General features: G+C 41.1%; 1 protein-coding gene across 2 annotated transcripts in view; it reads left to right on the forward strand.

Moving 5' to 3' along the window:
- The window catches only part of wnt7bb (wingless-type MMTV integration site family, member 7Bb), a 38,132-nt gene that overhangs the window by 6,250 nt on the left and 9,483 nt on the right, over positions 1-22,399 (forward strand). For both annotated transcript variants that reach the window (XM_042496284.1, XM_042496283.1), the window contains exon 2: positions 2,178-2,404. In XM_042496284.1, coding sequence (XP_042352218.1) covers positions 2,178-2,404 — 227 coding nt within the window. The remainder of the gene's footprint in view (positions 1-2,177; positions 2,405-22,399) is intronic.

The following is a 22,399-nucleotide window of genomic DNA, read 5'->3' on the forward strand; positions in this document are numbered from 1 at the left end:
GGCGTACACACACAGAGTATACACTAAGCAAACAGAATCGCATTTGTGCACTTTGATGATTTCAGGGATTTAAAAGCTTAGCTGTGGAATTCTCTGTTTGGTGTTGTCTGATGGTTTTGGGTTGCCCGTGGTTGACTGTGATTCTGTGAATTAGCAGGTGAATGGCATGAGAAAGAGCCGAGAGGGGGGAGTTATTAGGCAATTCTGTTTGTCAGACTTGTAAACATCAACAGGCCATTGCATTGGCCTTTACTATAATAAATAAAAGACTCAAATGTATTTTACTGCCTTTGGATTTACATAAACAAACCAGTTTCATTCACCCGTCACGTTCAATATGCAAGACAGTGAATTTCTCCAGTTGCACGTTACTTGTCTTAATGAGCCTGACCTTTCGGTTTGTGCGGACTACATGTCATTGTTGCCATGAACGACTGCTTATACAGCAGAGGGTCACAGAGGGTCAGAGGAGTTCAAGCTTGTTTAACAGCAGAGAGAGCGCAGAGGGTTTGAAAGCAGCAGCAGGCCTGAGAGTGTTACTGCAGACACTGAATGCACCTGATGAACTTCTGCTTTTCATTTAGACTTTGTTTCAGACTTTTGAAGAGATGGCCTTCAGTTGACTGTGTAGTGATGCACATGTTTTGCAGAGAAAAATGAATTTGTCGCATTAACATCTTGCCTCTGGTTTTCTCTCTCTTTTTTTATTTTTAGAAATACACATCTTAAGTTTGCTACAATTAAAAAACTCTTGCCGTTAGCTTTTCGTGGTAGCTTTGAGAGCAGATTTGCAAAAGCAACAGTATACACAATGGCACTTTTCCCCTTTTATATACTGCTGTGCGTTTCCCTGACTGCACTGCGAAGACCAAGAGAATGTGTGCAGTCCTCAGTCTGGTAACAGATACTCGCCTCGCTGCAGTTAGGATTTATTTGAACTTATGTGTTTGAAATTGAGATTTATGTTTTTCCTTCTTTGCTGAAAACCAGCGGAAAGGGAGCATGATTGTCTGAGGGCGACTTCTAATCAACGATCATATCTTTGTTCTTAGTCAGGGGGTCTCCTACCAAGATCACTGTGAAGTAAAATCCACAAAAATCACTGTCTGTCCTCAGTGTCCCCCCCTCCCTCATCCGTTCTTCCTTTTCGCTCCTCTTTTGCCGCCGTCGCTTTTTCGCTGACACACAACTTCCCTGCGTTAGTTTGCCCCGCTTGTGGTGAAGCTTTCGGAGGTCGACGTCATACTTCAAAGCCGGCGTTTGCCTCCACGCTTGTTTATAGCTCCCTGTTGCTGACATGTTTGAAAAGTATGTATCTACATGGTTTGGAGGGCTGTAAACAGAGTCGGTGCTTTGTTTAGTTGTAATCTGTTTTGGCTTTCTCAGCGGTTGCAAAGCCATCTTTAACACATGTTTTGATATTATCGCATTGAGTGATCAGATAGTGACGACGTGTCCCTGAGAACCAAGAAGGACATGTGTCATCTAATATACAGCACATTAATACCCTGCGAATTAGGGCGACGAGTGTTGAAAACCTTACATATTTTCCATGCAAACCAATCTTAGGATGTGGCTGAAGTAAAAGCTGTCTCTCATGAAAGTTATAGGCGGCACTTTTCACCCTGAATAACTTTCAAACACATAATCACACAAATCATAAAGAATAATATTTTGCATGACATTTGGTTAAAATTTGAACCCCACAACTCCATCACAAGACACTGAGCAAGTGTATATGCTGTATTCGCGCAAGTCTGGCAACTGTTCACGCCACTATGTTACCTAACAATTAACACATAACCCCAAGTCATTACTCAAACTCCCACCATCCAAACCGATGTGGAATGTCAGTAGTCAAATAAGCATCTTGTTTTCTTTCTCTGTGCTTTTCTAGCAAGTTTCCCTGTGTGCTTTTTTCATATTTTATGTTGGATTATGTTTTCAGGTTTTTGATTTACCTCTAATCCATTAAAGAGCAATACTTTCATGCAGTGCAGCCTTCACTTCACTACGGAACGTGCATCAATCACTGGTTGAATTGAATCCTGTTCTGGACAGTCTCACATAAATGAGTCAGTCTGACCAAGTTCTAACTGAGTCTGTGTGTGTGTGTCTGTGTTGTGTGCGTATGGATGAATGTGTGCGCGTGTGGTGTGTTTCTCTTACTTTGGCAGGGCCCTGTCCTCGGTGGTGGCTCTGGGTGCCAACATCATCTGCAACAAGATTCCCGGGCTGGCACCTCGCCAGCGGGCCATCTGCCAGAGCCGCCCAGACGCCATCATTGTTGTGGGCGAAGGCGCCCAGATGGGCATCAATGAGTGTCAGTACCAGTTCCGATATGGACGCTGGAACTGTTCGGCGCTGGGAGAAAGGACAGTCTTCGGTCAGGAGCTGCGAGTAGGTCAGTCTGGGTTCTATCGAGAAAGGGAAAGGGCACAGAGTGCGCTTGTGAGTGTATTTGTGTTTGTGCGCTTCTATATGGCTGTCTTCATGAGAACCTGCTCAAGCTTGAACGGTTTGAACTTGTTGAACTGTTTGTTTAGTAATAACTGGGTTTGAATTGATTGATTTGTTTAAGTTAATGCAGTGATTTAGAGGCTTCCTCTACCCTGCAGGACTCTCTCGTGGGTAGATCATGACATGTTATGTGGCATAACCTTGCTCAAACTATTGGACATGGCTGGGTTCATTTGTTATTAGAGCGCAAAAATCGGGCCTCTATTTCTGTGTGTTAATAAGGTTATGATAACTTAATTAAACACAGCCCTATGTCAGAAATAAATAAGATCTTAAAATCAAGTGCTCACACAAGGAAGTACCACAAAAATAGACATTAAAGGTGCTCTTTATGAGATTTTGAGTTTTAATTAAGCGGGAGTTTGCTTTGTATAAATATAGTGGCATCATCGCGCCCTAAACAGAGACTAAAGTCATGTTACCTCTCTGCGTGTTGTAATTGGAGCTTCTCTGTTCTTTGTTGTGGTAGCTGGTCCGGTTGTGCGTGCATGTTAGTGCCCGTGAGTCTCTGTGTGTGTGTATCCCACCGGTTAGCTAATTGCCGGCGCTCTGCACTGCACCCATATGCCGGTTACTGCTGTTAACCATCACCATCACTAGAAATGCAACATCTGACCCCCGGTTTTCTTACAGATAAATACTTGTAGCTCTGTCAGCATGTTGGCTGCTGGCCTTTGGTTCAGTCTCCTCCATGCTGAAAGCCATGTGCAGATAATCCTAGCTCAGACTTTGAATAATAGTATGCTCTGAATGTTGGACACGACTCCTTTAATACAGGACCTGTCTTCATTGATAAGTGGTATAAGGAAAGAAATGGAAACAAAATAGAATCTGTATATTTTGCACAGCAATATTGCATCAATACACAGATATTAGTGGTAGTATTGTTTTTTTTTATTAGGCAAATAAAAATTGTTAATATTGCAAATACAAATTAAACTTTTGGTAGACTACTATAATAAAATGTTTTTTCACTCCATTAGATACATTTTGCTGCAATAGAAATGTTTGAACTGAGACAAACAGACTAAAAACTGTATCTTCTTTGATCAAACAAATCATGACAAAGTTTTCCTTGGGGGAAATAATTTGCAGTTGAAAAAAAGGTAATCAACTGCAATATATATCAATATATTATCACAACACTGACCATACTACAAAATATTTAAAAATACAATAATATTGTATAGTGACTTAAGTATTGTGCTAATATTGTATCCTGGGGCCTCTGGTGATTCTCCCCCCTAATTAGTGGTGCAAGTTTTTGGGTCCCAAATCTTCCAGAAATCCCCAAAATTTCACCCTGAATTAAAGGTACATGCACTTGAATGATGTACAAGTATTTACTTTAAGTATTTACATCTAGTAGCCACTAAAATGACTCTTGACAATGACTTCAAATTGAGTGAAATACTGCTGCAAAGCTGCGCCGAAACAATTCGACACAAGCAAATACATCATGTGAGACGTTGTGCAGTATGGAATGACGTTTGTAACTTTAGAGCTACTTAACTCTGTTTAAGGAATAAGGCCATTGCCTGAGTGTGAGGAATATCATCAGTGATGGTTCCACATAAGTGTGTGTGTATGTGTGTGTGTGTACATTTTTCACAGGCGATCATTAAATGAATATATGAGCGCTGCAAACTCAAAATGGATTTAGCTGACTGTGATCAATGACTGTCATTTGGTAATGATAATGAAGTTGTGATAGTACCAGTGACTTTCCTCTTCAAGAGGGAACAGAAGTTACATAATGTGTGTTTCAAGCCATCCTATTGTCTCAGTTTTAAGCAACAGTACAAGAGGAGTATCAAAAATGTGGTACCAGCCCCCGACCCTCTGAGCCCCATGAAATATGGTTCTTCACAAGCCAAACCCAAACTGCACACATCACACAGTCAAAACTCAAACCAGCAACACACAGCCTCTTTGACTCTCTATTGTATAACCATTGGCGTTGGCGTTGCTCAAGAGGGCTTCATATACTGCAGATTCCAGCCCATCTTAGTTGTCCTCTTCTCAATTGACAATGTTGTATTTCTCCAGCGCACTCTGGTTTCTGTTGATGTAGATTCTGCAATGAGACTGTTGGTTAGCAGCATGCCGACCGTCGCTGGCTATGCCAGAGTTATGGAAAAGCTACCGAAAGGCACTGAAGCCCTAATGGGGAAAACGTATGGTTGAAAAATGATATCGCAAATGAGGAGACAACTAATGGTGTTATTGCAGAGAGCGCTTGTCGAACCAAAATAGATGGACACATCTGTTGTTAATCGGGCTAAATTGGTTGTGTCCATGCCTGGCTGTGCACATACATGCAGAAAAAGACCTTAAGCAGACAAACATTTACATTTACGATGCTTTTGTTTGAGAGACTTGGCTCTCCGCAGACCTCTCTCGCATCGCTTTTGTTTTACAGGGACTTTTATATATTTCCTTTCATTTAGAAGATGCTTTGTTGCCATTACGTTGCGGTTGGGCTGTGCATTTAATCCAGTGGCTCTGTTAACAATCACTCCTCTTAAGGAGTAGCTGAATTAGCTCCAGCTCCCTCTCCAAAAGCATTTTTTCTTTGTTGTGAATGTGGCGCTTTCTTTTGTAATGGAGCTCATGTTGTTTTCCTCAACACTCAACATCCCCTTTCCTCCTCCTTTTGCTCTGTTCTTTCATGCTCTTTTGAAGGGCATAGAGATGTTGTGATGATATTAGGCGCTGGTTCATCAGAAGCATCTGTGTGTCTACTCTGCATTTTTTGTAGGACACATGCTCATGTTCCTACATATTATAATGTTTACCTAAACCACTTTGTATTCGCATTGTCAATTATCTTTGTGTATTTGATGCACATAAAAAGTTATATGAATGTACTCACTTAGGCTGAGGCCATTCAATCTCACAGTGGCTCCTTCACTTTTCATCAGTGATGCGACATTTATATCCCATAGTGGCGTCATTTGAATTTCATGCTCGCTTTTGTTCTTCATGTTTGGTTTCCATAGTGGATCTCCACAAATGCGTCATGTGCCCGAAGTGAGCACATGACTGTTGGTGTCCAGTTCTGGTCGGGAGTGATGACTACTGGGCCTGCCATGATTGTCCAATAATGATGGGACTTGGTGGTCATCTCAGTAAAGTATTCCAATGATGACGTCTTATTTTAGTCGAATGTGGAACTTGATTTCGTTCTGGGTTGGCTCCCATAGCAGATTTACAAAGACTACTGATTTGAGGTTTTTGTTAAATAAAGAAAATAACAAGTGAACAAAAGACTTAGTTCTCTGCTTTTTTTTCTTATTTTTCTTCCACATGATAATCCCCACAAAACCCCCCCCCCCCTCCCGTCGTGTCATGTTTCAATTTTATATGGAGGTAATATACAGAAAAAAGGAAGGTACACTTTTCAAATTATTTTTTTGTTTATTTGATAAATGGGAAAGAAACGCATCTGGTAGCAGAACCTACACTTTCTCAATTACAGTTTTGAACTATAAATTAAATGGTGATGATCTCTAGCCCCATCTGTGTGGCACTGGCACCCTGTAACCTTACAAAGTATCCTTATACAACGGTTTAAAGGATATCTAACAAATGAACGCTGCACAAATGACATTATGTACTCAACGTAGGTTAGGTTTAGGAAAAAAAACATAGTGACGATGTTCCTTAAAATAACTCAAAGTTCAGTTGGTTTTACAAAGACACAAACACCAGTCTCCTGGGGGGAAAGTCCTTTGCTTTGTTACCCATCCACCATCCAATAATGCCTCTTTAAACAGACAACCTCCTTTTTTATGACCATTAACATCTTGATCACTTGATCCAAGCCTTTCTGATAACACAAGTTCTATCCAAAATGTGATGCATTTCTTTTCACAGGCTTAAATACAAACAGTGTATTAGAACAGCCTAACTCACTCAGTAGCTCTGTTCCTAATAGTTTGTAAAAACTATAACAGGGATGCAAAAGCACAGGGATCTTCATGTCTCATGCTCCTTGAAGAGATTTATTCCACCACTCTACAGGAGCAAAAGGCTGAACATGTTGCATCGTTTGTGACTCTGACAGTGTTGGCATATTATGTGGAACCCATGGCTTTACTGAGGTGTGTTCACACAGAAGCTCTTTGTGCGTTAGATTTCTAAAAAGAGGCTTGTGCACTGATTTTTTGATCTGGATGTGATAGTCCCAAAGAGGTTCAAGATTTGTTGCACAATCAAAAAAAAGTCTGTAGTGATAAAAGCATCAATAACTGTAAAAATCAAGATTTCAAGTCCATGTTTTACATTTTGATGAATTATTTCTGTCCATAAATGCACTGGCAAGTGACAGATCGAAACAAGGACACACACCCATTCACACACAAATATTATTGTTTAAAAAATGTGTTTTTGATAAAGTGCGGTAAAAAAGCAAGCCAAAGGTTCAGAGATGAACAATAAATTCACTCACTGACTGGAACATTAGTTGCATAGAAAATAAAGTTGTATTGAGTTGAACTGAAGTGGATTGAGAAATCTCTCTAACCACTGGGCAGCGCTTCGTTCTGGAGACCTGATATATAACAGATCTTCTCTAAACTTTTTTTTTTCAGCTCAAACAGGTATGTTTATCTTACCTGAGAAGTGAGTCATCAGCTTTATCGTTCGATATCGCGCATATAAAGTAGTGATACTGGTCTGATGGTTGATTATAACTGCCATGTCCTGCAGGACCTAACAACATTTTTGGAGGAACACAGCAGAGACTGAGACTTATCTGAGACTTAAATAAGCTCTTGATCACAAATGCTACTGTGATTTTTTTTGTGATAGAACAAAGGTCTTATTTTTTTGCTTTGGCCATCTTTGCTCTCAATTTTTATAGTATACTGATGTGGGTAGCTCATTTGGGATAACAGGAGCAGTCAGACGATTAAACAAATAATTGTGGTGATGTTGTGGATTGTGGAAGTTTGGTGATGTATTCAGGTTTCTCTCTTCACTCAGCACTTGAGATCAGACGGAGACTTATGGGTATGAGCGATATGTTGCACTTCTGTCTTACAGACTTGCCGCACTATTAAAACCAGAAAGGATAAAAAAGGATGAAAAGTGGCAGCTATTCCAGTTGACTTTATACAATGATCTACAGTCACTCAGGCTTGTTTTAAACAGTGCAGAGTATTACCCATATGCTATGCGGTTGTCTGGAGAGTGGCAGTGTCCTCTGATGTTAACTGAATGAATTTTGTGCTAGTGTCGGACCCGGGGTGTAATGATTAAGAATTACCCCTATAGAAGGGAAAATTCTGTGCAATATAGAACAATGGTACATACTGTGACCCTTTTGATCTATATCATCCTGCAGTAAAATACGTTTTTATGTGCGGTTCCTTAAAGGAAAACAATGCAGGATTTTCCCAAAAAATGTATAGAGTCATACAAAAGTAATCCCTCTCAACCATTACTTATGATCCACTAGAAGGTGAGTGGTGGTGTATTTATCTGCAGAGACCCTGCCCTCTGACTCAGACCTTTAACAGCACACATCCAAGAGGAAACTACAAAAATCACGGACAACACGGTGCTGAAAAAATGCAAATACAGCAAGGTGAAATGCCAAGCACGGTGAATCAGAGGTTGGTTTTGAGTAACCAACAATAATGTATCCCCTGAGGACAGTTCTATGATATCCTATGAATGAATGCCCCACAAATGACATTACATACGTAAACATACACTTACAGAAGTTAGGTTTAGAAAAGTAAAATTTCTGTGCTTAAGAAACATGGTTATAGTGTACCATCAAATGACCCAAAGTTCACATGCTCTCAAACATTGGTCTCTTTAGGAAATTACTCTGTTTTGTCATTTGCATCATGTGATCACAGCCTTCCCACATACGTGGGATATAGACACATTTCTGGCTCATGATTACATGATACGTAAGAAAAAGTATAAAAAGTGCATTAGAGCAGTCTGCTGACAATTCCAGCACAATATACCTTTAAATAACTGTTGTATTAGCCTTTAGAGCGTTCTTACTCATACACACACACACACACACACACACACACACACACACACCATTTTACCATTAACTGATGTTTAAACCTTTTCCCCTCAGTATACTCTAAGCCTAATCAAGCAGTAGAACTTGTGGATACAGGTGTGTGGTTGGCTTTTCTATCTTGAGGCAGTGGGATGAAACTCTCCAGTACTGTAGGTGGGAAGGCTGTTGGTTGGGATCTGAAAGTGCTCGTTCAGTTTAGCAATGTCCCACTAGGTCATCGTGGGAGACCACAGAAGCCACAGCTACTGCAGAACTTCCATGCCAAAAGTGGGCGATTTAGCGTTTTCCCTCAACACCTTTTTGTCAAACTGCCATCAACTCGCACACGACATTTTCAGTCGCGATGAGTTTCCAGTGTTTGTTGCTGATGACTGAAGATGTAACCATGTTTTCTGACCATGTCTGTATGCATTATGGAATTCTTTAGCATGGCATATGAAATCATGGAATACACCCCTTCAACAAAATGTTCCAATCCCTTCTCCGAATCTGCAAATTCCCACATCATCATAATCAAGTACAGGGGAAAAGCTATTCCCGTTCCGCTCCCATTTAAGTTTTTCATTCAAATCCCCCAAATTATGAACACTAAACCTTTCCCCCCGCTCTGTGATCCAGTCTTAGTTTTGGACTGGAGGGAGGAGATGTCGGCATTTTTTCAAGAACTAAAGATCAGCCGACCGCAAGTCTAATGCATTCTCTCTGTGCTGCCTGCTCTTGGAGGCAGTCTTTCTGTTCTGGAGCTTCTCCATGGTATTACATTTGCTTTCCAAGAGAACGCACATTAATAGTTGGGTTATTGAGCATTACAGAGCCTGAGATATCTCCATTCAGCAGAGGTGATTCCGTTTCAAAGGCCGGTCATTTGATATTTATTTCACTCTTCTACTGTAAACAGAAAAAGTGTATTGAGTTCAGAAGATGGCTTCTGCTGGCACCTTCCCCACTGCCTGACACTCTGCTGAACACAAGACTTGAGGGTAGATGGATTGATGGAAAAATGAAAGCATCCCCATTCTTGTTGCAGCTCTATCCCTCAACAGTTTCTCTGTTTCGCAAAGAGCGTTGGCTCCCTTATTATGCTCTAACGGACAAATTGGAGAACAACACCATAAACTCGCAGTGAGATTTGAAACTGGCAATTTAAGCGCGTCTCTGTTTCCTTTGCAAAAGCAGATGTAGCAGTCCTCTCCCTGTGCCCTGCTATGGTGCTGGCATGAGTTGGTACTTTGAGTCTGTAAAAAATGTGGAATGAATTATCCTGTGCTAACAGAAATGGGTGTTATTGAGTGGTTTGTTGCAGTCTATTAAGAAGTAATAATGAAATTAGAGACAAATCCATCAGCGAGTCAGGAGGAAAGGAGGGAGGGTTTCAGGATGAGAATGGCGAACGTGGTCAAGCCTCCAATCATAATCCTTGGCCTGGTTTCTGGATGAATCATTCTATTTTAAATATTTCTGTCAAGACTGATCCCGGGGCTGTGATTTGTTGATGCCGTTTTATTATGCGTATTTAAGTGTGTTCACCCACGCGTGAAGTGCATCGAAAGCCCCATGTGGTTTCTGTTACACATCTCACATAATAAGTTGACGTGTCTTCAATCCAGCCAGTGATCTTTGCCCCATACCTCAACTTTTACACACAAACAGAATTATATGAGCATGCTTTATTTTCCTTTTGCATTTATTCTATTGCACAACTCTGGTGATTCAGTTTTCAATAATCATTTCCACTATTACTGTATATTTGTACTTTTTTCCTCCTTCAAAGCTGTAATTGTTAATATTTATGAAATATATATTTTTGTTGTATTTTCTGAAATTGTCATTATATTCCAGAGGTGTAGACTTGAGTCACATGACCTGGACTCCAGTCAGACTTGAGTCATAAATGTGAGGACTTCAGACTCGACTTGACAAAATCAAAAAAAAGACTTAGAACTCGACTTGGACTTTAACACCAATGACTTGGGATTTCCCTTGAACTAAAGCCTTTTGACTTGAAAATACTTCATAACTACATACATAACCCCACAGCCATTCGCGAAGAGAAGATTATGGACACAGAAGTTAGCATCACCCGTGGTTCGCTTGTCAAAAAGCCTGTGGGATTTTTCCATTAGACTTTAGATCACTGCAGAAAATAGGCTTTGTGGTGAACAAACATTTATAATACTTATATGTGTTGTTCATCAAGATAGTCTCCACAAAAAAACAACACCTTCAGGATTTTTGAAGCCTAAATGCGATCACCAAAAGTAAAAAGCTAATGTTAGGCTACAAATGAACTACACCACGGTCATGTTACTACCACAAGGTTGTGAAGCACTGCTCAGTGCGGTTTGGCTTGATGATGTTCTGAAGTCTCATTTAACCACTTAGAACAAAGCCTGAAAGTCTCTTAAGCTTGTGTTACCAACACCTTATTTCAGGCATCTAATCAAAAACTGATTTTGAGATAAGGGAACTGGAGGTGCTCAAATGCAAACTGATTTCCGGATTTTAGGACACATTTCTGAGGTTGTCTATATGAGATTAATTAAATACAACAAGACAACAGAGAAACATAAAAAATCAATTCTGTTGTGGTACTTGGTAAAAGTGCTGTATACTATGAAATCAGCATTTTTATTTTTCGGATAAAGTTCATTTGCACTTGGTTTAACAAAGCTGTTTTAATCAATAAATACAAAATTGAAAAACATTCAGGATTTTTGTCAATTTGATAAAGAACACATTATTTACTTGTTAACTACTCAAAGTTTTGAGGGGATGATGTTTAAAATCAACTGTCCCTAAAGTACTCTGTATTGTTATTTATTGCCCCCAACTTTTAACCCTGTAGTTATTGTTTTTTTTATTTTTAGCCTGTGTGTTTAAGAATGACAAAAATTTTGATTGTTGGGGATTACTTTTCATGTTGCCAACACCTCTAATCGTGCCACAACCAAGTTTTTAAATATTTCTGAATCCTACAATTTTATCCAACATGTACACAGTCCAACATACGACTGTGGACACGCACTAGACCTAGTGTTTACACTTGGATTGACTTTAAACAGTCTCTCTTTTAGAGAGCTGATTTCTTACCACATGTGCATCCTCCTAAACACAGCCCTCCAAAATACTATTAAACCTCAAAAGCATAACTTACAGTTCCGTATTTTCACTGAATACACAGCCCAGTCCTTCTCCTCACTTTTAAACTTAGTCGGCCACATGTTACCCACTCATTCCAATACAAATCACCAGTTACTAGCCTTTAATCAGTTATGTCTATCCTTACTGGACATAGTTGCCCCACTTAAGACTAAACTTTAATCTGCTGTCAAAAAGCCATGTGGATGAATGAGGAAATTTGTAGCCTTAAATGAACCTGCAGAAAGTTGATCCGAGGTGGAATTCCATTAAACTGCAGGTTCATTACACACTGTTTCAAGAACTACTGACTTTTTACATTTGTAAAGGAAAAGGAAGCCATGAACCAGTATTTCTCACAGCTTATCTCCATCAACCAGCATAACCACAGAGTCCTGTTTATTACCATAAATCAACTTGTAATTTCCCCCATTATTATTAAAATTATTATTAATGCTGCTTACGTTGTTTGCTAAAAATCTACAGTGGTGCACTAAAAACAATCTGATCAGAGCTGAGGAGTCTCTGGAGCTGAGGTCAATCACTGCTTGTGAACTGTGGTCAAACTGCCAAACTAATGTGGACAGTGCTGATCAAATATGAATCAATACCCCGTTACTACATTGCCTAAACTTCACCTCAATTTTTCAAGGAATTATTATACTAATAGAAACATATTTCAGTGTACTTTTTGGCTGTAAAATGAGAAAGTTTGTGACCTAACTACTATGTTGGAAACAGGCAAACAAAGTACCATCTACAAGTGCCTCAGCAAACATATTTATTTATTTTATTTTTTATTTTTTTACAGATTATCCGTCTCATTTAGCACTGTGTGAATGCAGTGACAGTTTCAGCATCAATGAAAAGTTATTTTTCATATAAAGTTACAACTACAGCTTTATTGTTATGTTGTTACATGAACTTAAAAAAAGCCTCATCTTGTGTACCATCAGACATTCCTTTGGTTGACCGCCTGTAATAAAGATGCCCTTCACTTGTAAGACCTGCTTAAGCACAACTTACAGCTCTGTTCAAATTGCAATGCACTTGATGTTCGCGATTAGAGCTTGAAAATGGACACCTTTCAACGGCTACACTCAGCATCAAAGGCCAACACTGGCCCCCTTGTCATAAAACGGCCTGCTCTGGTTACTCTCTGTTTGACTTTCCAGCCAGTTTGTCACCGTCCTGATTCATGCTTGTCATCTGAAAGAGGTTTCTTGTTGTTGCAGGCAGTGAAATATTACAAAAGTTCAATCATTCTGCCTCTGGCCCATTGCACAAGAATAGATGCAGCACTTGAGCAGGTGAGCCTTTTGCTGCGGAGGGAATACAGCAGTGTATTTGTTTTTAGCTGTACTATAAACCAAAGTTTGTATTTATCTGCTGTTTAAAGAACATATCAACATGCTTGTAGAACTGCACGCAAGAAGTGGTATATTTATTAATCTTACTTTAAAACAAAAAGGCTTTTCTGAAAAGATGCAAAGAATGTCTGTTTTGCTCTGTGACCTAAATCATACCTCTCTTCCTTGCACTTTCTCTTCCATGTACTCTCTTTTTCTGTCTCTCTCTCTCTTATTTACCTCAGATAGGTACTGAGTTGTAGCCCGGAGCTGTGCGTCATGACTAGAAACTCTCAGGATGAGAACATGAAAACCGGCTAAGAAATCTATCTGAGTGGTTCCCAAAACAAATGCAAGTATGATCAAATGCTGAGGCTTAGGCTGAAGGCAGGTTGGAGAATAGAAGGTGCGTTCATGTCTCTGTTTTCCCATCCTCCTTTACAGTATGACCCACTAGCCAGTTGGTCCCTCCCTCCTCCCTTGTCTTCCAATATCCCCTTGAAAGCTGAGAGTGTAGTAAAGGCAGCGGGAGATCCACCTGCCAGAACTGCAGGGCTGCAGGGGCCAAACCAGCGTCTAGTCAGATAAAGGATGTTTAAGTCAGCAGGTTCATTGAAAACCACTTGTGTGGAAAGAGCTCCTGGACAGGCACGTACTTGATCAGGAGCTGGAGATGCAGGGCTCCTTCGAGAAGAGCTCCCTCTCTGAGGAGGGGAAAGGTCACTGACAGACAGATAGAGCCAGATATAACTCAGGGCTGAGGTCGGTTTGTGTATCCCTAGTTTAAACAGTGGAGGAGGATAGCTGCAACGAGGATGTGGTTGATAGAAGTTTTTGGATTTGGGTTTAGCGTTTTACATTCCTTACCTTTGGAAAAAAGGCTGAATTTGTTGAAGATTGAAGATTTTGGAGTCTTTTTGTGTTGGATGCAGATTGTCAGAGACAATAGATACACAGGATTTTGGTTTTTACTACATGAAATCTTCTTTTTTACATTGTTATAGTTGATATAACCCCAAATTCTTATATTAAAAAGATTGATAGTGGCTTTGGCTCATATTTGTGAATCACTGCGGTGTCAATCAAATTTTCCTGAACAATTCTCTTACAGAAGAAAGTTCTTTGGACCACTTAAACTGATGTTGTAACAGAGGACAATGGCCACACGGCAGCTTTAGGCAAAGAGGAGCTGCAATGATTCTATACATAGAATCAGGTGAAAGAGCTTTATGAAGACAGTAACACCCACTGAAGTCATAAGCGCAGTAAACCTTTGTTTATCTTACCCAGGCTGTTCTCATGCACTGTTCAAATGTATACCTTCAAAAAGCAATGCCTCATAATTTGTATGTAACCCTCATAATGATAAGCCAGTAATTTGTGTAACTCATGTAATCTGGAAGGCTGCTAAACGTGACAAATGTGTTGACGGAAGTAAAAAAGAAGTAGTATAAAAACCGTAAACCTGCGTAAGGAGACTTGTTGGGTGATGGATGTGTCACAAAAGACAGGAATTTGCCCCAGGATACCGCGATGAGAACCTGGTGAAACTAAGTGAACTTAAAGTCGTTTTTAAAGTCCACCAACAGGTTTTTTTTTCTTTAATCTATACATAACTTTACTTGGTCAAACCCAAAGGCAGCCTACCATGTTTCTTTTTCTAAACCTAACCTAGGGACCTTTACATTAAGTACGTAACATCGTTCTTGTAGATGGCCGCTAATTCGGTAGATATTATACGAACCGCTGTATGATGATACCTTCACTAGCACAAGACACCATGGTGTGGGCCTCTGTAGATGGCACTAGAGCTACGAGTGAGAGGCGGTACACTCCAAAATACGAGGGGCATGCCAACAAAATATTCTGTGATTAATCATGAAGTTGATGAGTTATACTTGAAGAACACATTCCATAACATAACATTACCAGAAGAAGATGCTGCCTGGCAGCAGTAGGCCATTTGACTGTCCCTGTGGTCTCTCAGTGAAGAGTGTTAGAGTTGTCTCTATAGGCAAACTTGCTTGGCCAGTCTTTCCTCAAAGATGTCCATTTTCATCTGAAAAGCCCAACATGAGCAGTAGGTGCCTTGTTAAAAAAATTCAAAGATGCAGAACCAAGCACCTGGACAAGTTTTGGAGCCTTTGCACTTGAGGAGAAAGACAAAATTTGGTCATTTTTGGTGTGCGAACCTCGCACTGGGGACAATACGGCAAGCATTAATCCTAGTTTAAGAATTACTGCATAGGATAAAGGTCCTCCAATCTCTCCCCTGGCACATTTTTCCATGGTTTGCATATTACCGGAAACTCTACCCCACAGCAGTTGGGTAGACTGGAAATGGCTTAACCAATTGCAACGTGGAACCAAGTGACGCAGGGTAACACTGCAGAGATGGAGCTACCTGAGGCAGTCATGCAAACTCAAAGACCTTGTAGAATACAATGACACAGCAAAAAACAAAAAACGTGTCCAGCTGTGGCTGAACGAGTTACAGTTTATGTGTGGACACGCTAAGAAGAAAAGGAAGGTTGAATAAAAAAAAATTACAGAAGCAGTCGTAGTTAATCATTACGCTCCTCACCAAGGCTTAAAATAGCCATTCATTTGCTTTCCCCCACATAGCCAGCATTTCTCCTCTCAAATGCTGCACTACAAGCTCCTGGTTTGAGGACAACAAAATACTTGCAGATTATAAATGCACTGGCGGAGCTCCTTCCCCTTCTCGGAATCAGTTGATGGTCATTTGTGGTGAAATCATATCCCCGCAGAATGCAAGTACAACATCGCAGTCCAACCTAAGGCTAATAATGAACGGACGAGAAAATCTATTCAAATGACCATGTGGTTCCATTCCTGCTTTGTTTCCTAGTTTTGACAAAGTAAAAGGAAATGCAAGTTGAAATATTAATTTCGACCAGCTGAACTCTTTCAACAAACTCCTTTTAAATCATGTGACGCCGTCTTAAAAACAGACATTCAAGTTAAATGTCAACTACAGGATAAACATTCTTTCCTTGAAAGCAAATGAGTCAGTCATACAGAGTAACTGTAGCCACCTACATTGTCAACTTAATCTTTCTTTTTGAAAAAAAAAAATTAATCCAAACTCAACAGATTTCTTTGCCGCTTGTATTTTGAAGGCGATCATCATTAGAGAGAGAAGCTTCACAGTTTAAGTCTTCCTTGAAAAAACTACAACATTTCCCTGGTTGACATATGAGCTTAGTGCACTTTGGCTATGAGTGTTATACCCAGGACTAGTGTAATAAAGACAGTCAAAAACTCATTCTTCATAACTGGGGGTTTTCATGAGCACATAATTGGGTACTTTGACACTGGTGAACTCCCAAAATACCATCAATCATCTCACTGCCGCCGAGGTTTTTCCCTTTGTGGGATTAGTTTCTTGTTGGTTGTTCACCCTTCGGACAAATTGTGGTTATCGACTCAGTAATCATTCAGCCCATTTTGTAATCCCATATAGATAAAAATATTTGCCATTTGTCAATATATCGAGGCTGTTCTCGCAAAATAATAAAATATTTCTGATGTACCAGCAAAACTGCACATTCACTCCCAGGCAGCTGAGTTCTTGATGCTATGCGGATAACAGCGTGGAAATGATGCGTGCATTGTGTTATGGTGGAACGGTGATGGATAAAAGGCCTATTTTTCAGCCCATCATCATGTGGGTAGCGGTAATCCTTTCTGCGCTCCTCTACGTGAGTCCAGAGAAAACAGAGCAGTCATATATATACACTGTATGTGTGTGTGTGTGTGGCAATGTGTAGGATGTTTCCCCTTTTATCAGATAGGGGAGTCTGATGTGTTGTTGTTCTACAGAGCGTGGGCTGTGGTCATCAGGCTCGCTAAAGGTCATCTCTTCCTCGTTTTCTCCCAATTTCTTGCCTCACATCCCCTGCCCACAACATGTGTCAGTATCTAGGGTGGGGCCTCTCGTCCTACGCAACCAAACAGCGCTATCATCGCCAGGCCCCTTGTTCATTCATCAGCTCCATCTCTGTCTCAGACTGTGTGGGTGTGTCGGGAGCTGGGGTCCCTCTCCTTTCCCTCACCCCTCTCCCTCACTCACTCTCTCTCTCTCCTGCCCACCCACCGTCTGTCTGCTGACGTGGCCCGGGGTCGTTCTGGGCCCTGGCCCTCGGGCCCCAGTGTGTATGTGTGTGTCGTTTGCCCCTCCCCTCCCCTCGGCGCTGTGTTATCGGTGGGATCTGCGTCTGTCTGTGTCTGCCAGTGCCGCTAGACGCAGGAGGAAACAGGATGCGAGAGGATCAACTGTAATCTCACAGTGCGCTTTGTTCCACACAATCCCAGGCCGATCACTGTATTCTCTACACGCAGGGCCGCCACTGGACATTTACATGTGCCAACAATCACACCGCTACTGGCCCACTTAGGTGAGAGCTCAGAGAGAATGAGTTAGTGGGTTTGAGGCAAAGAGACACTGGTAGGAGGGAGAGGATGTTAAGAGACCTGGAGGGTCTGATGGATATCAACGAATATGGAAATGTTAGGTCTGGAGGCTTCTTTTGTAACGACAAAGGAAACATGTCATCAGTGGCATATTTGACTCGCTGATTATAGTGATGATGATAATGATATCTTCAAAGATATGATGTGGGATTGATATATATCTCGGTAAATATGTTTCCGTTGAAGATGAAACAGAGTCAAATGGGATCGAAATTGAGGAAAATCCTCAACGCTGTCCTCAAATGAACTCGATGATTACCATGCACAGCACATAACAGGCCTACATTTCTAGATCTGAGCAGGTGAGGTCCTGATTCGGCCTCATTATTAGGATGAAAGGGTGGGAAGAAGGATTTGTGCCTGTTTTAGCAAGTCTCGGTATTCAGTCAAAAAGCTTTATCTCCACCTTAGGGAGATCAGGGGAAGAAAAAAGGATGCTTTTGAGATGTGTTCTGCCAGCCCAATTTTCTATGCCTGGGAGGCAGCTTACTTAGACTCTCAGCATTTAATACCGGCAACGTTAAATACCCTCATAATTGTTTTAGCTTTACTGCTCAAAGCCCTCCTTATTATATGAATCAAACTCGGGACCCTACAGCAAGCGGCTGTGCCAAAGCGTGTCACTTCCCCAGCTCCATGATGTGAGTACACCGAGAATGTGGAGCCTAGTTCTGGTAAAACAATATTATTTTATTGTACAGGAACACGGCTGTGCTAATTCCTCAAGCTGCAAACCTCACGGACCACAACTTTGTCTATAATTTGCTGGGAGCATATGTTCATAGCAACGGTACATAAAGCGGAACGGAAAACAGTAGTAGAGAGCGCATTAGTCAGTTCAGTGATTGGTATACAAAGCAAAGGGATTTTCCTCCAACTTTCTTCCCCTTCCATGGGGCCCTGGAGACACAGCTCCAGCGCCAGCAAGGCATCGCTTAAAGCTTGTTTTCAGTGTTTTGGGTGTCATAATTTTGTTATATATGTAGAATGTGGAAAATAACTTTTATATAGAGTGCGCATGAACCTATACATACATTTAGTGCCTACAAAACAGCGAAAAGTATCTCAGATTTCTATTTGATACGCCCGTTTGCTGAAGTTTTTTTGTGGTGTGTTTTATATTTTGAACTTGCTGTATAAAGTTTTGTTTTTTCTTTTTTAAGATCCTTCTGGCTTTAGGGTTTTTACTTTATTTGGAGAATGGAAGTGCAGCAAGGCAGAGAGCACAGGGGGACCATGCAAAAAAAAAAAAAAAAACAAGATTTTTAAGTCAGTGAATTGATATGCGGCTCCAAAAACAGTAATGTACTGAGTAAAGTGTGGTTTAAGTGTTGTTATCTCTCCCCATCCACCTAAAATATAGTTCTTGGGGAAATGAGGTACATTTTTTTGGGGGGTCTTCTCAAATTCTACGTCTTTTAGATTAGAAAAAAAAACGCAAACTTTCCTGTCCTGTTTACATCATACTGTTAGTCAACATCACCACAAGTGTAAGGACCCCTGGCCACCAGCAGGTGACACTTTTCCCTTTGTTCACTGTAGTGCCATTTGTCCGTGACAACATGTCCTTGTGCTTAATGGATATGAAGCTCTGAAACTGGTGTATCGTTGTGTTGTTGAGATGTAATTTCTTATGCAATCCAATCCTCCTCTGTCCCCCGGGGTGTGAGTGCATGTCCAGGGATGAGGGGGCCTTTAAAAAGCTTTCCCCTTCACTGCTCCACCAACAGGCTTGGCTTGTGTGGAGAAGCCATTCAACTGCACTGCTGGGCTCTGCCGGTCTGTGTGTTTGTGCATCTGTGTGTTTTTCTATTCCTTGGCAAGACCCCAACCAGTATTCCAGTCGAAACTACTTCTCTCCAGCTCTTTTCATCTTCTGAATTTCTTTTCCTATCTTCTTACAATATAATGTCCTCCTCACCTTTGCAGTAATTCACTCGTATCCCAGTGCTCTTACAGCATGTTTCACTGCAGCTCCAATAAGCCACAGACCTTCTTAAGAGCTTGTGCAGCCTTAATTGTCAGAATCAGAATCAAAAGTTTTGTGGCCAAGAATGCTGACACAAACACAGAATTTCACTCTGGTTGTCAGTAGCTTTCTCAGTGCCAGAAACGAAACATGAACGTAGATTTGTTGCCTGTTTGGTGTCTCACCAGCTAGAAAACAGATCCCCTCAGTTTAGATTTCAGCCCTTTATCCTGTGAAAGGGTAGTCATGCAACAAAACTGACCTTGGGTTAGTTTTGGAGAAAGCAGTGGCCTCCTAGCTTTGTGTCAAAGTCCCTTCAGTATATCTTGTCAGCAACATAGCCTAACCATGGCCTGAAGAAGGAAGTGAGGCCTGTTGAGGTCAGCGGCAGTGTTACTACATCAGCTAGCCTATACTACACCAGCGCTGCTTGTATAGTGTCGTCGGTTGTAAATCTCCTGTGCTGTGTCATGTGAAATTTGTCTAGCGGTGTGCCTGCCTCCGGCTCTAAACACAGATTGCCGTTTTAGCGGCAAGCCACTACATCCAGAGATTTCTTTTTGTGTCCCAGTTTCAGCAGATGGTCAAAAGACACGACGGGCGCTGCAGCAGGGGCCGCTATCCAAAGTGGTGTGGTCAGTTAATGTGAAGGCCAAGGCGCACTGAGTCAGGAGCCTTCACTACATCTCTGGTTTTAGTCTCTGACGCAGGGATATAACCGGATTGTTTATGAACGCTTGTACCTGCTCTGAGTGAAGCAGGGCTGATCTTCTTCTTTCCGACTTTCTTGGATAGTGTAGCAGACACTTGCCACTAAACTCCATTAGACATCTGGTTTAATATTCCCCCATTCTTCTCTCCTGGATGTTTCCAAGTTCATTGAGGTTTTTCTGGTCACTCCAATTTTCCACTGGCAGCTAGCGAGGCTATCCCAGGGTGGTTCCTCCTGGAGGGCTGTCAGGACTCTGGGGCCAGCCTCTGTAGGGCTTTCAACTGCTGTTATGGGTGCTTTTTCTCCTCCGCATTTCATCAACCACACGGCTGTTCAGCAAAGCGGGGCCTTCCTTTCCTGAGGGCACGGGAGTAAAATGATGTTGCACACTCAACATCCAGCACAAGAAAACAGAGCTCTGTTGTTAGAGTTTCTTGGTTGTGGTTGTATTAATGTATTTGTTTTGTTCAGTGCACTCAGAACCTTTACATCTTTGATTTCAGTCACCAAAATGTGTTTTTACTTAAATTCTAACCTGAGAATAAGGTTAACCACACTTTACTCAGTACTATTTTTATGAAGTAAATAACTTTGTTTTTCTGTTTTTGATTTAAAGAGCAGTCACACTTAATATGACTGAATAGGCAAAAGGAAGATTGAAGGCTCCATACACATGGATATTTATACCCAGCGGACAACATAATTCAAAAAGCTGATTTCCGATGTCTTCTTTGGTTCATTGCACAAAGAAAAAAGAGGGTCTTGATCGCCGCAGTTCCATGGATTGTGTAATTGGCTTTCATTATGGCCAGGCAGAGCCTTGGCACGGCCAGACCCACCAGGGGGTGACAACCAGTACAAGCCCCATCATCATCATTTTCCCCATGAGCAGCACAACTCAATGGGCCCAGAAATGGGCATGCATCTATGGCTGAGGGAACCACCCTTTCTCTGGAGACTGCCTTTATCCTGTTTTAAACATTACACTGACGTTCTGTTTGTGCGTCTATGTGCAAATGTGTTTTTAACAGTGTATGTGTGTGAGGGTGGAGGGCAGCGAGAGTGTGTTGTGTATTTTTATTATGTGGCCAGTCACTGAGTATGTGCGTGCATACGTATGCGTGTGAATGCACGTACATTATGGTTGCACGCACTCCATCTGTGCATGTGTGTGAGGTGGGGGCAGCAGAATGTTACCACAAGCTGGTGGGGCACAGCTCTACTGCTAACCAAAGAAGCAAGTGGTTGTGAGTCAGTCCCCACCGGGCAAACCTGTGGCCGTGGTATTAGCTCTGCAGCAGCAGTGCCAAGATAGGAAATTAACAGTGGCTTTGGGTGAAAACGTCTGCAAGAGTTCAGAAAATGCCCCTGAGACTAGAATAAGAGGTGCAAAAAATCCCTCTGAAGAAAAAAAAAAGGAAATGAAATAAAAAACAGCTGCAAATGACTGCATATAGGCGGTTTATTTAGAAGTAACTAATGCAAAAAAAAGCTCCATAAAATTAGACAAAGGCAAATATAAACCCCAATAGATAAGTACATTTTACTATTCTGCCTTATGCAAAGCAGACATGCCAAGGCTAGACTCCAGTTAGCAGCCTTGGCTCTATCTGACCGCACTGTCTGGGCCCATTAAATTAGGTAAAATAAGCAAAGATTTTACGTCTAGTAACTTTTAAAATTCTTAAAAGTTTATTTGGTCAGGCAAAATGACACAGGCCATACTGGGGCATTTTTGTGTTTTATTTCCTTATAATTTCCACTTTATTGTTGTACTTTGCTGCTGCAGATGTAAACATTTCCTCCATTTGCTCATTTTGGGATATTATTTCTGTTTTTGGTGGACGCAACTGTGGGTACATCTGCAGTATCAGTTTATTTATTGTAGGTACTGAATGTTTACAAAGTTTATTTCTGCATTTGGTGTTTTACCAGATTTCAAACTTTTGCAGCTTTGTTTTGCACTAGGAAAGTTTTGCATATTTGTTTAAACTCCATTCATTTGAAAACATTTTGTAAATCTGTCACATCTGACATGTTTGAGTGTGTTATTGCCAATAGTCCAATACAGTGCACTACAAAGAACTCATCATAATTCAGCAACAATTATGACGGTTCCAACTAGATGCTACCAGACTTAACTTACAAAGAAGTAAAGA

This window comes from Plectropomus leopardus, chromosome 11, assembly GCF_008729295.1.
Source record: "Plectropomus leopardus isolate mb chromosome 11, YSFRI_Pleo_2.0, whole genome shotgun sequence".
In the NCBI taxonomy this organism is placed as follows: domain Eukaryota; kingdom Metazoa; phylum Chordata; class Actinopteri; order Perciformes; family Serranidae; genus Plectropomus; species Plectropomus leopardus.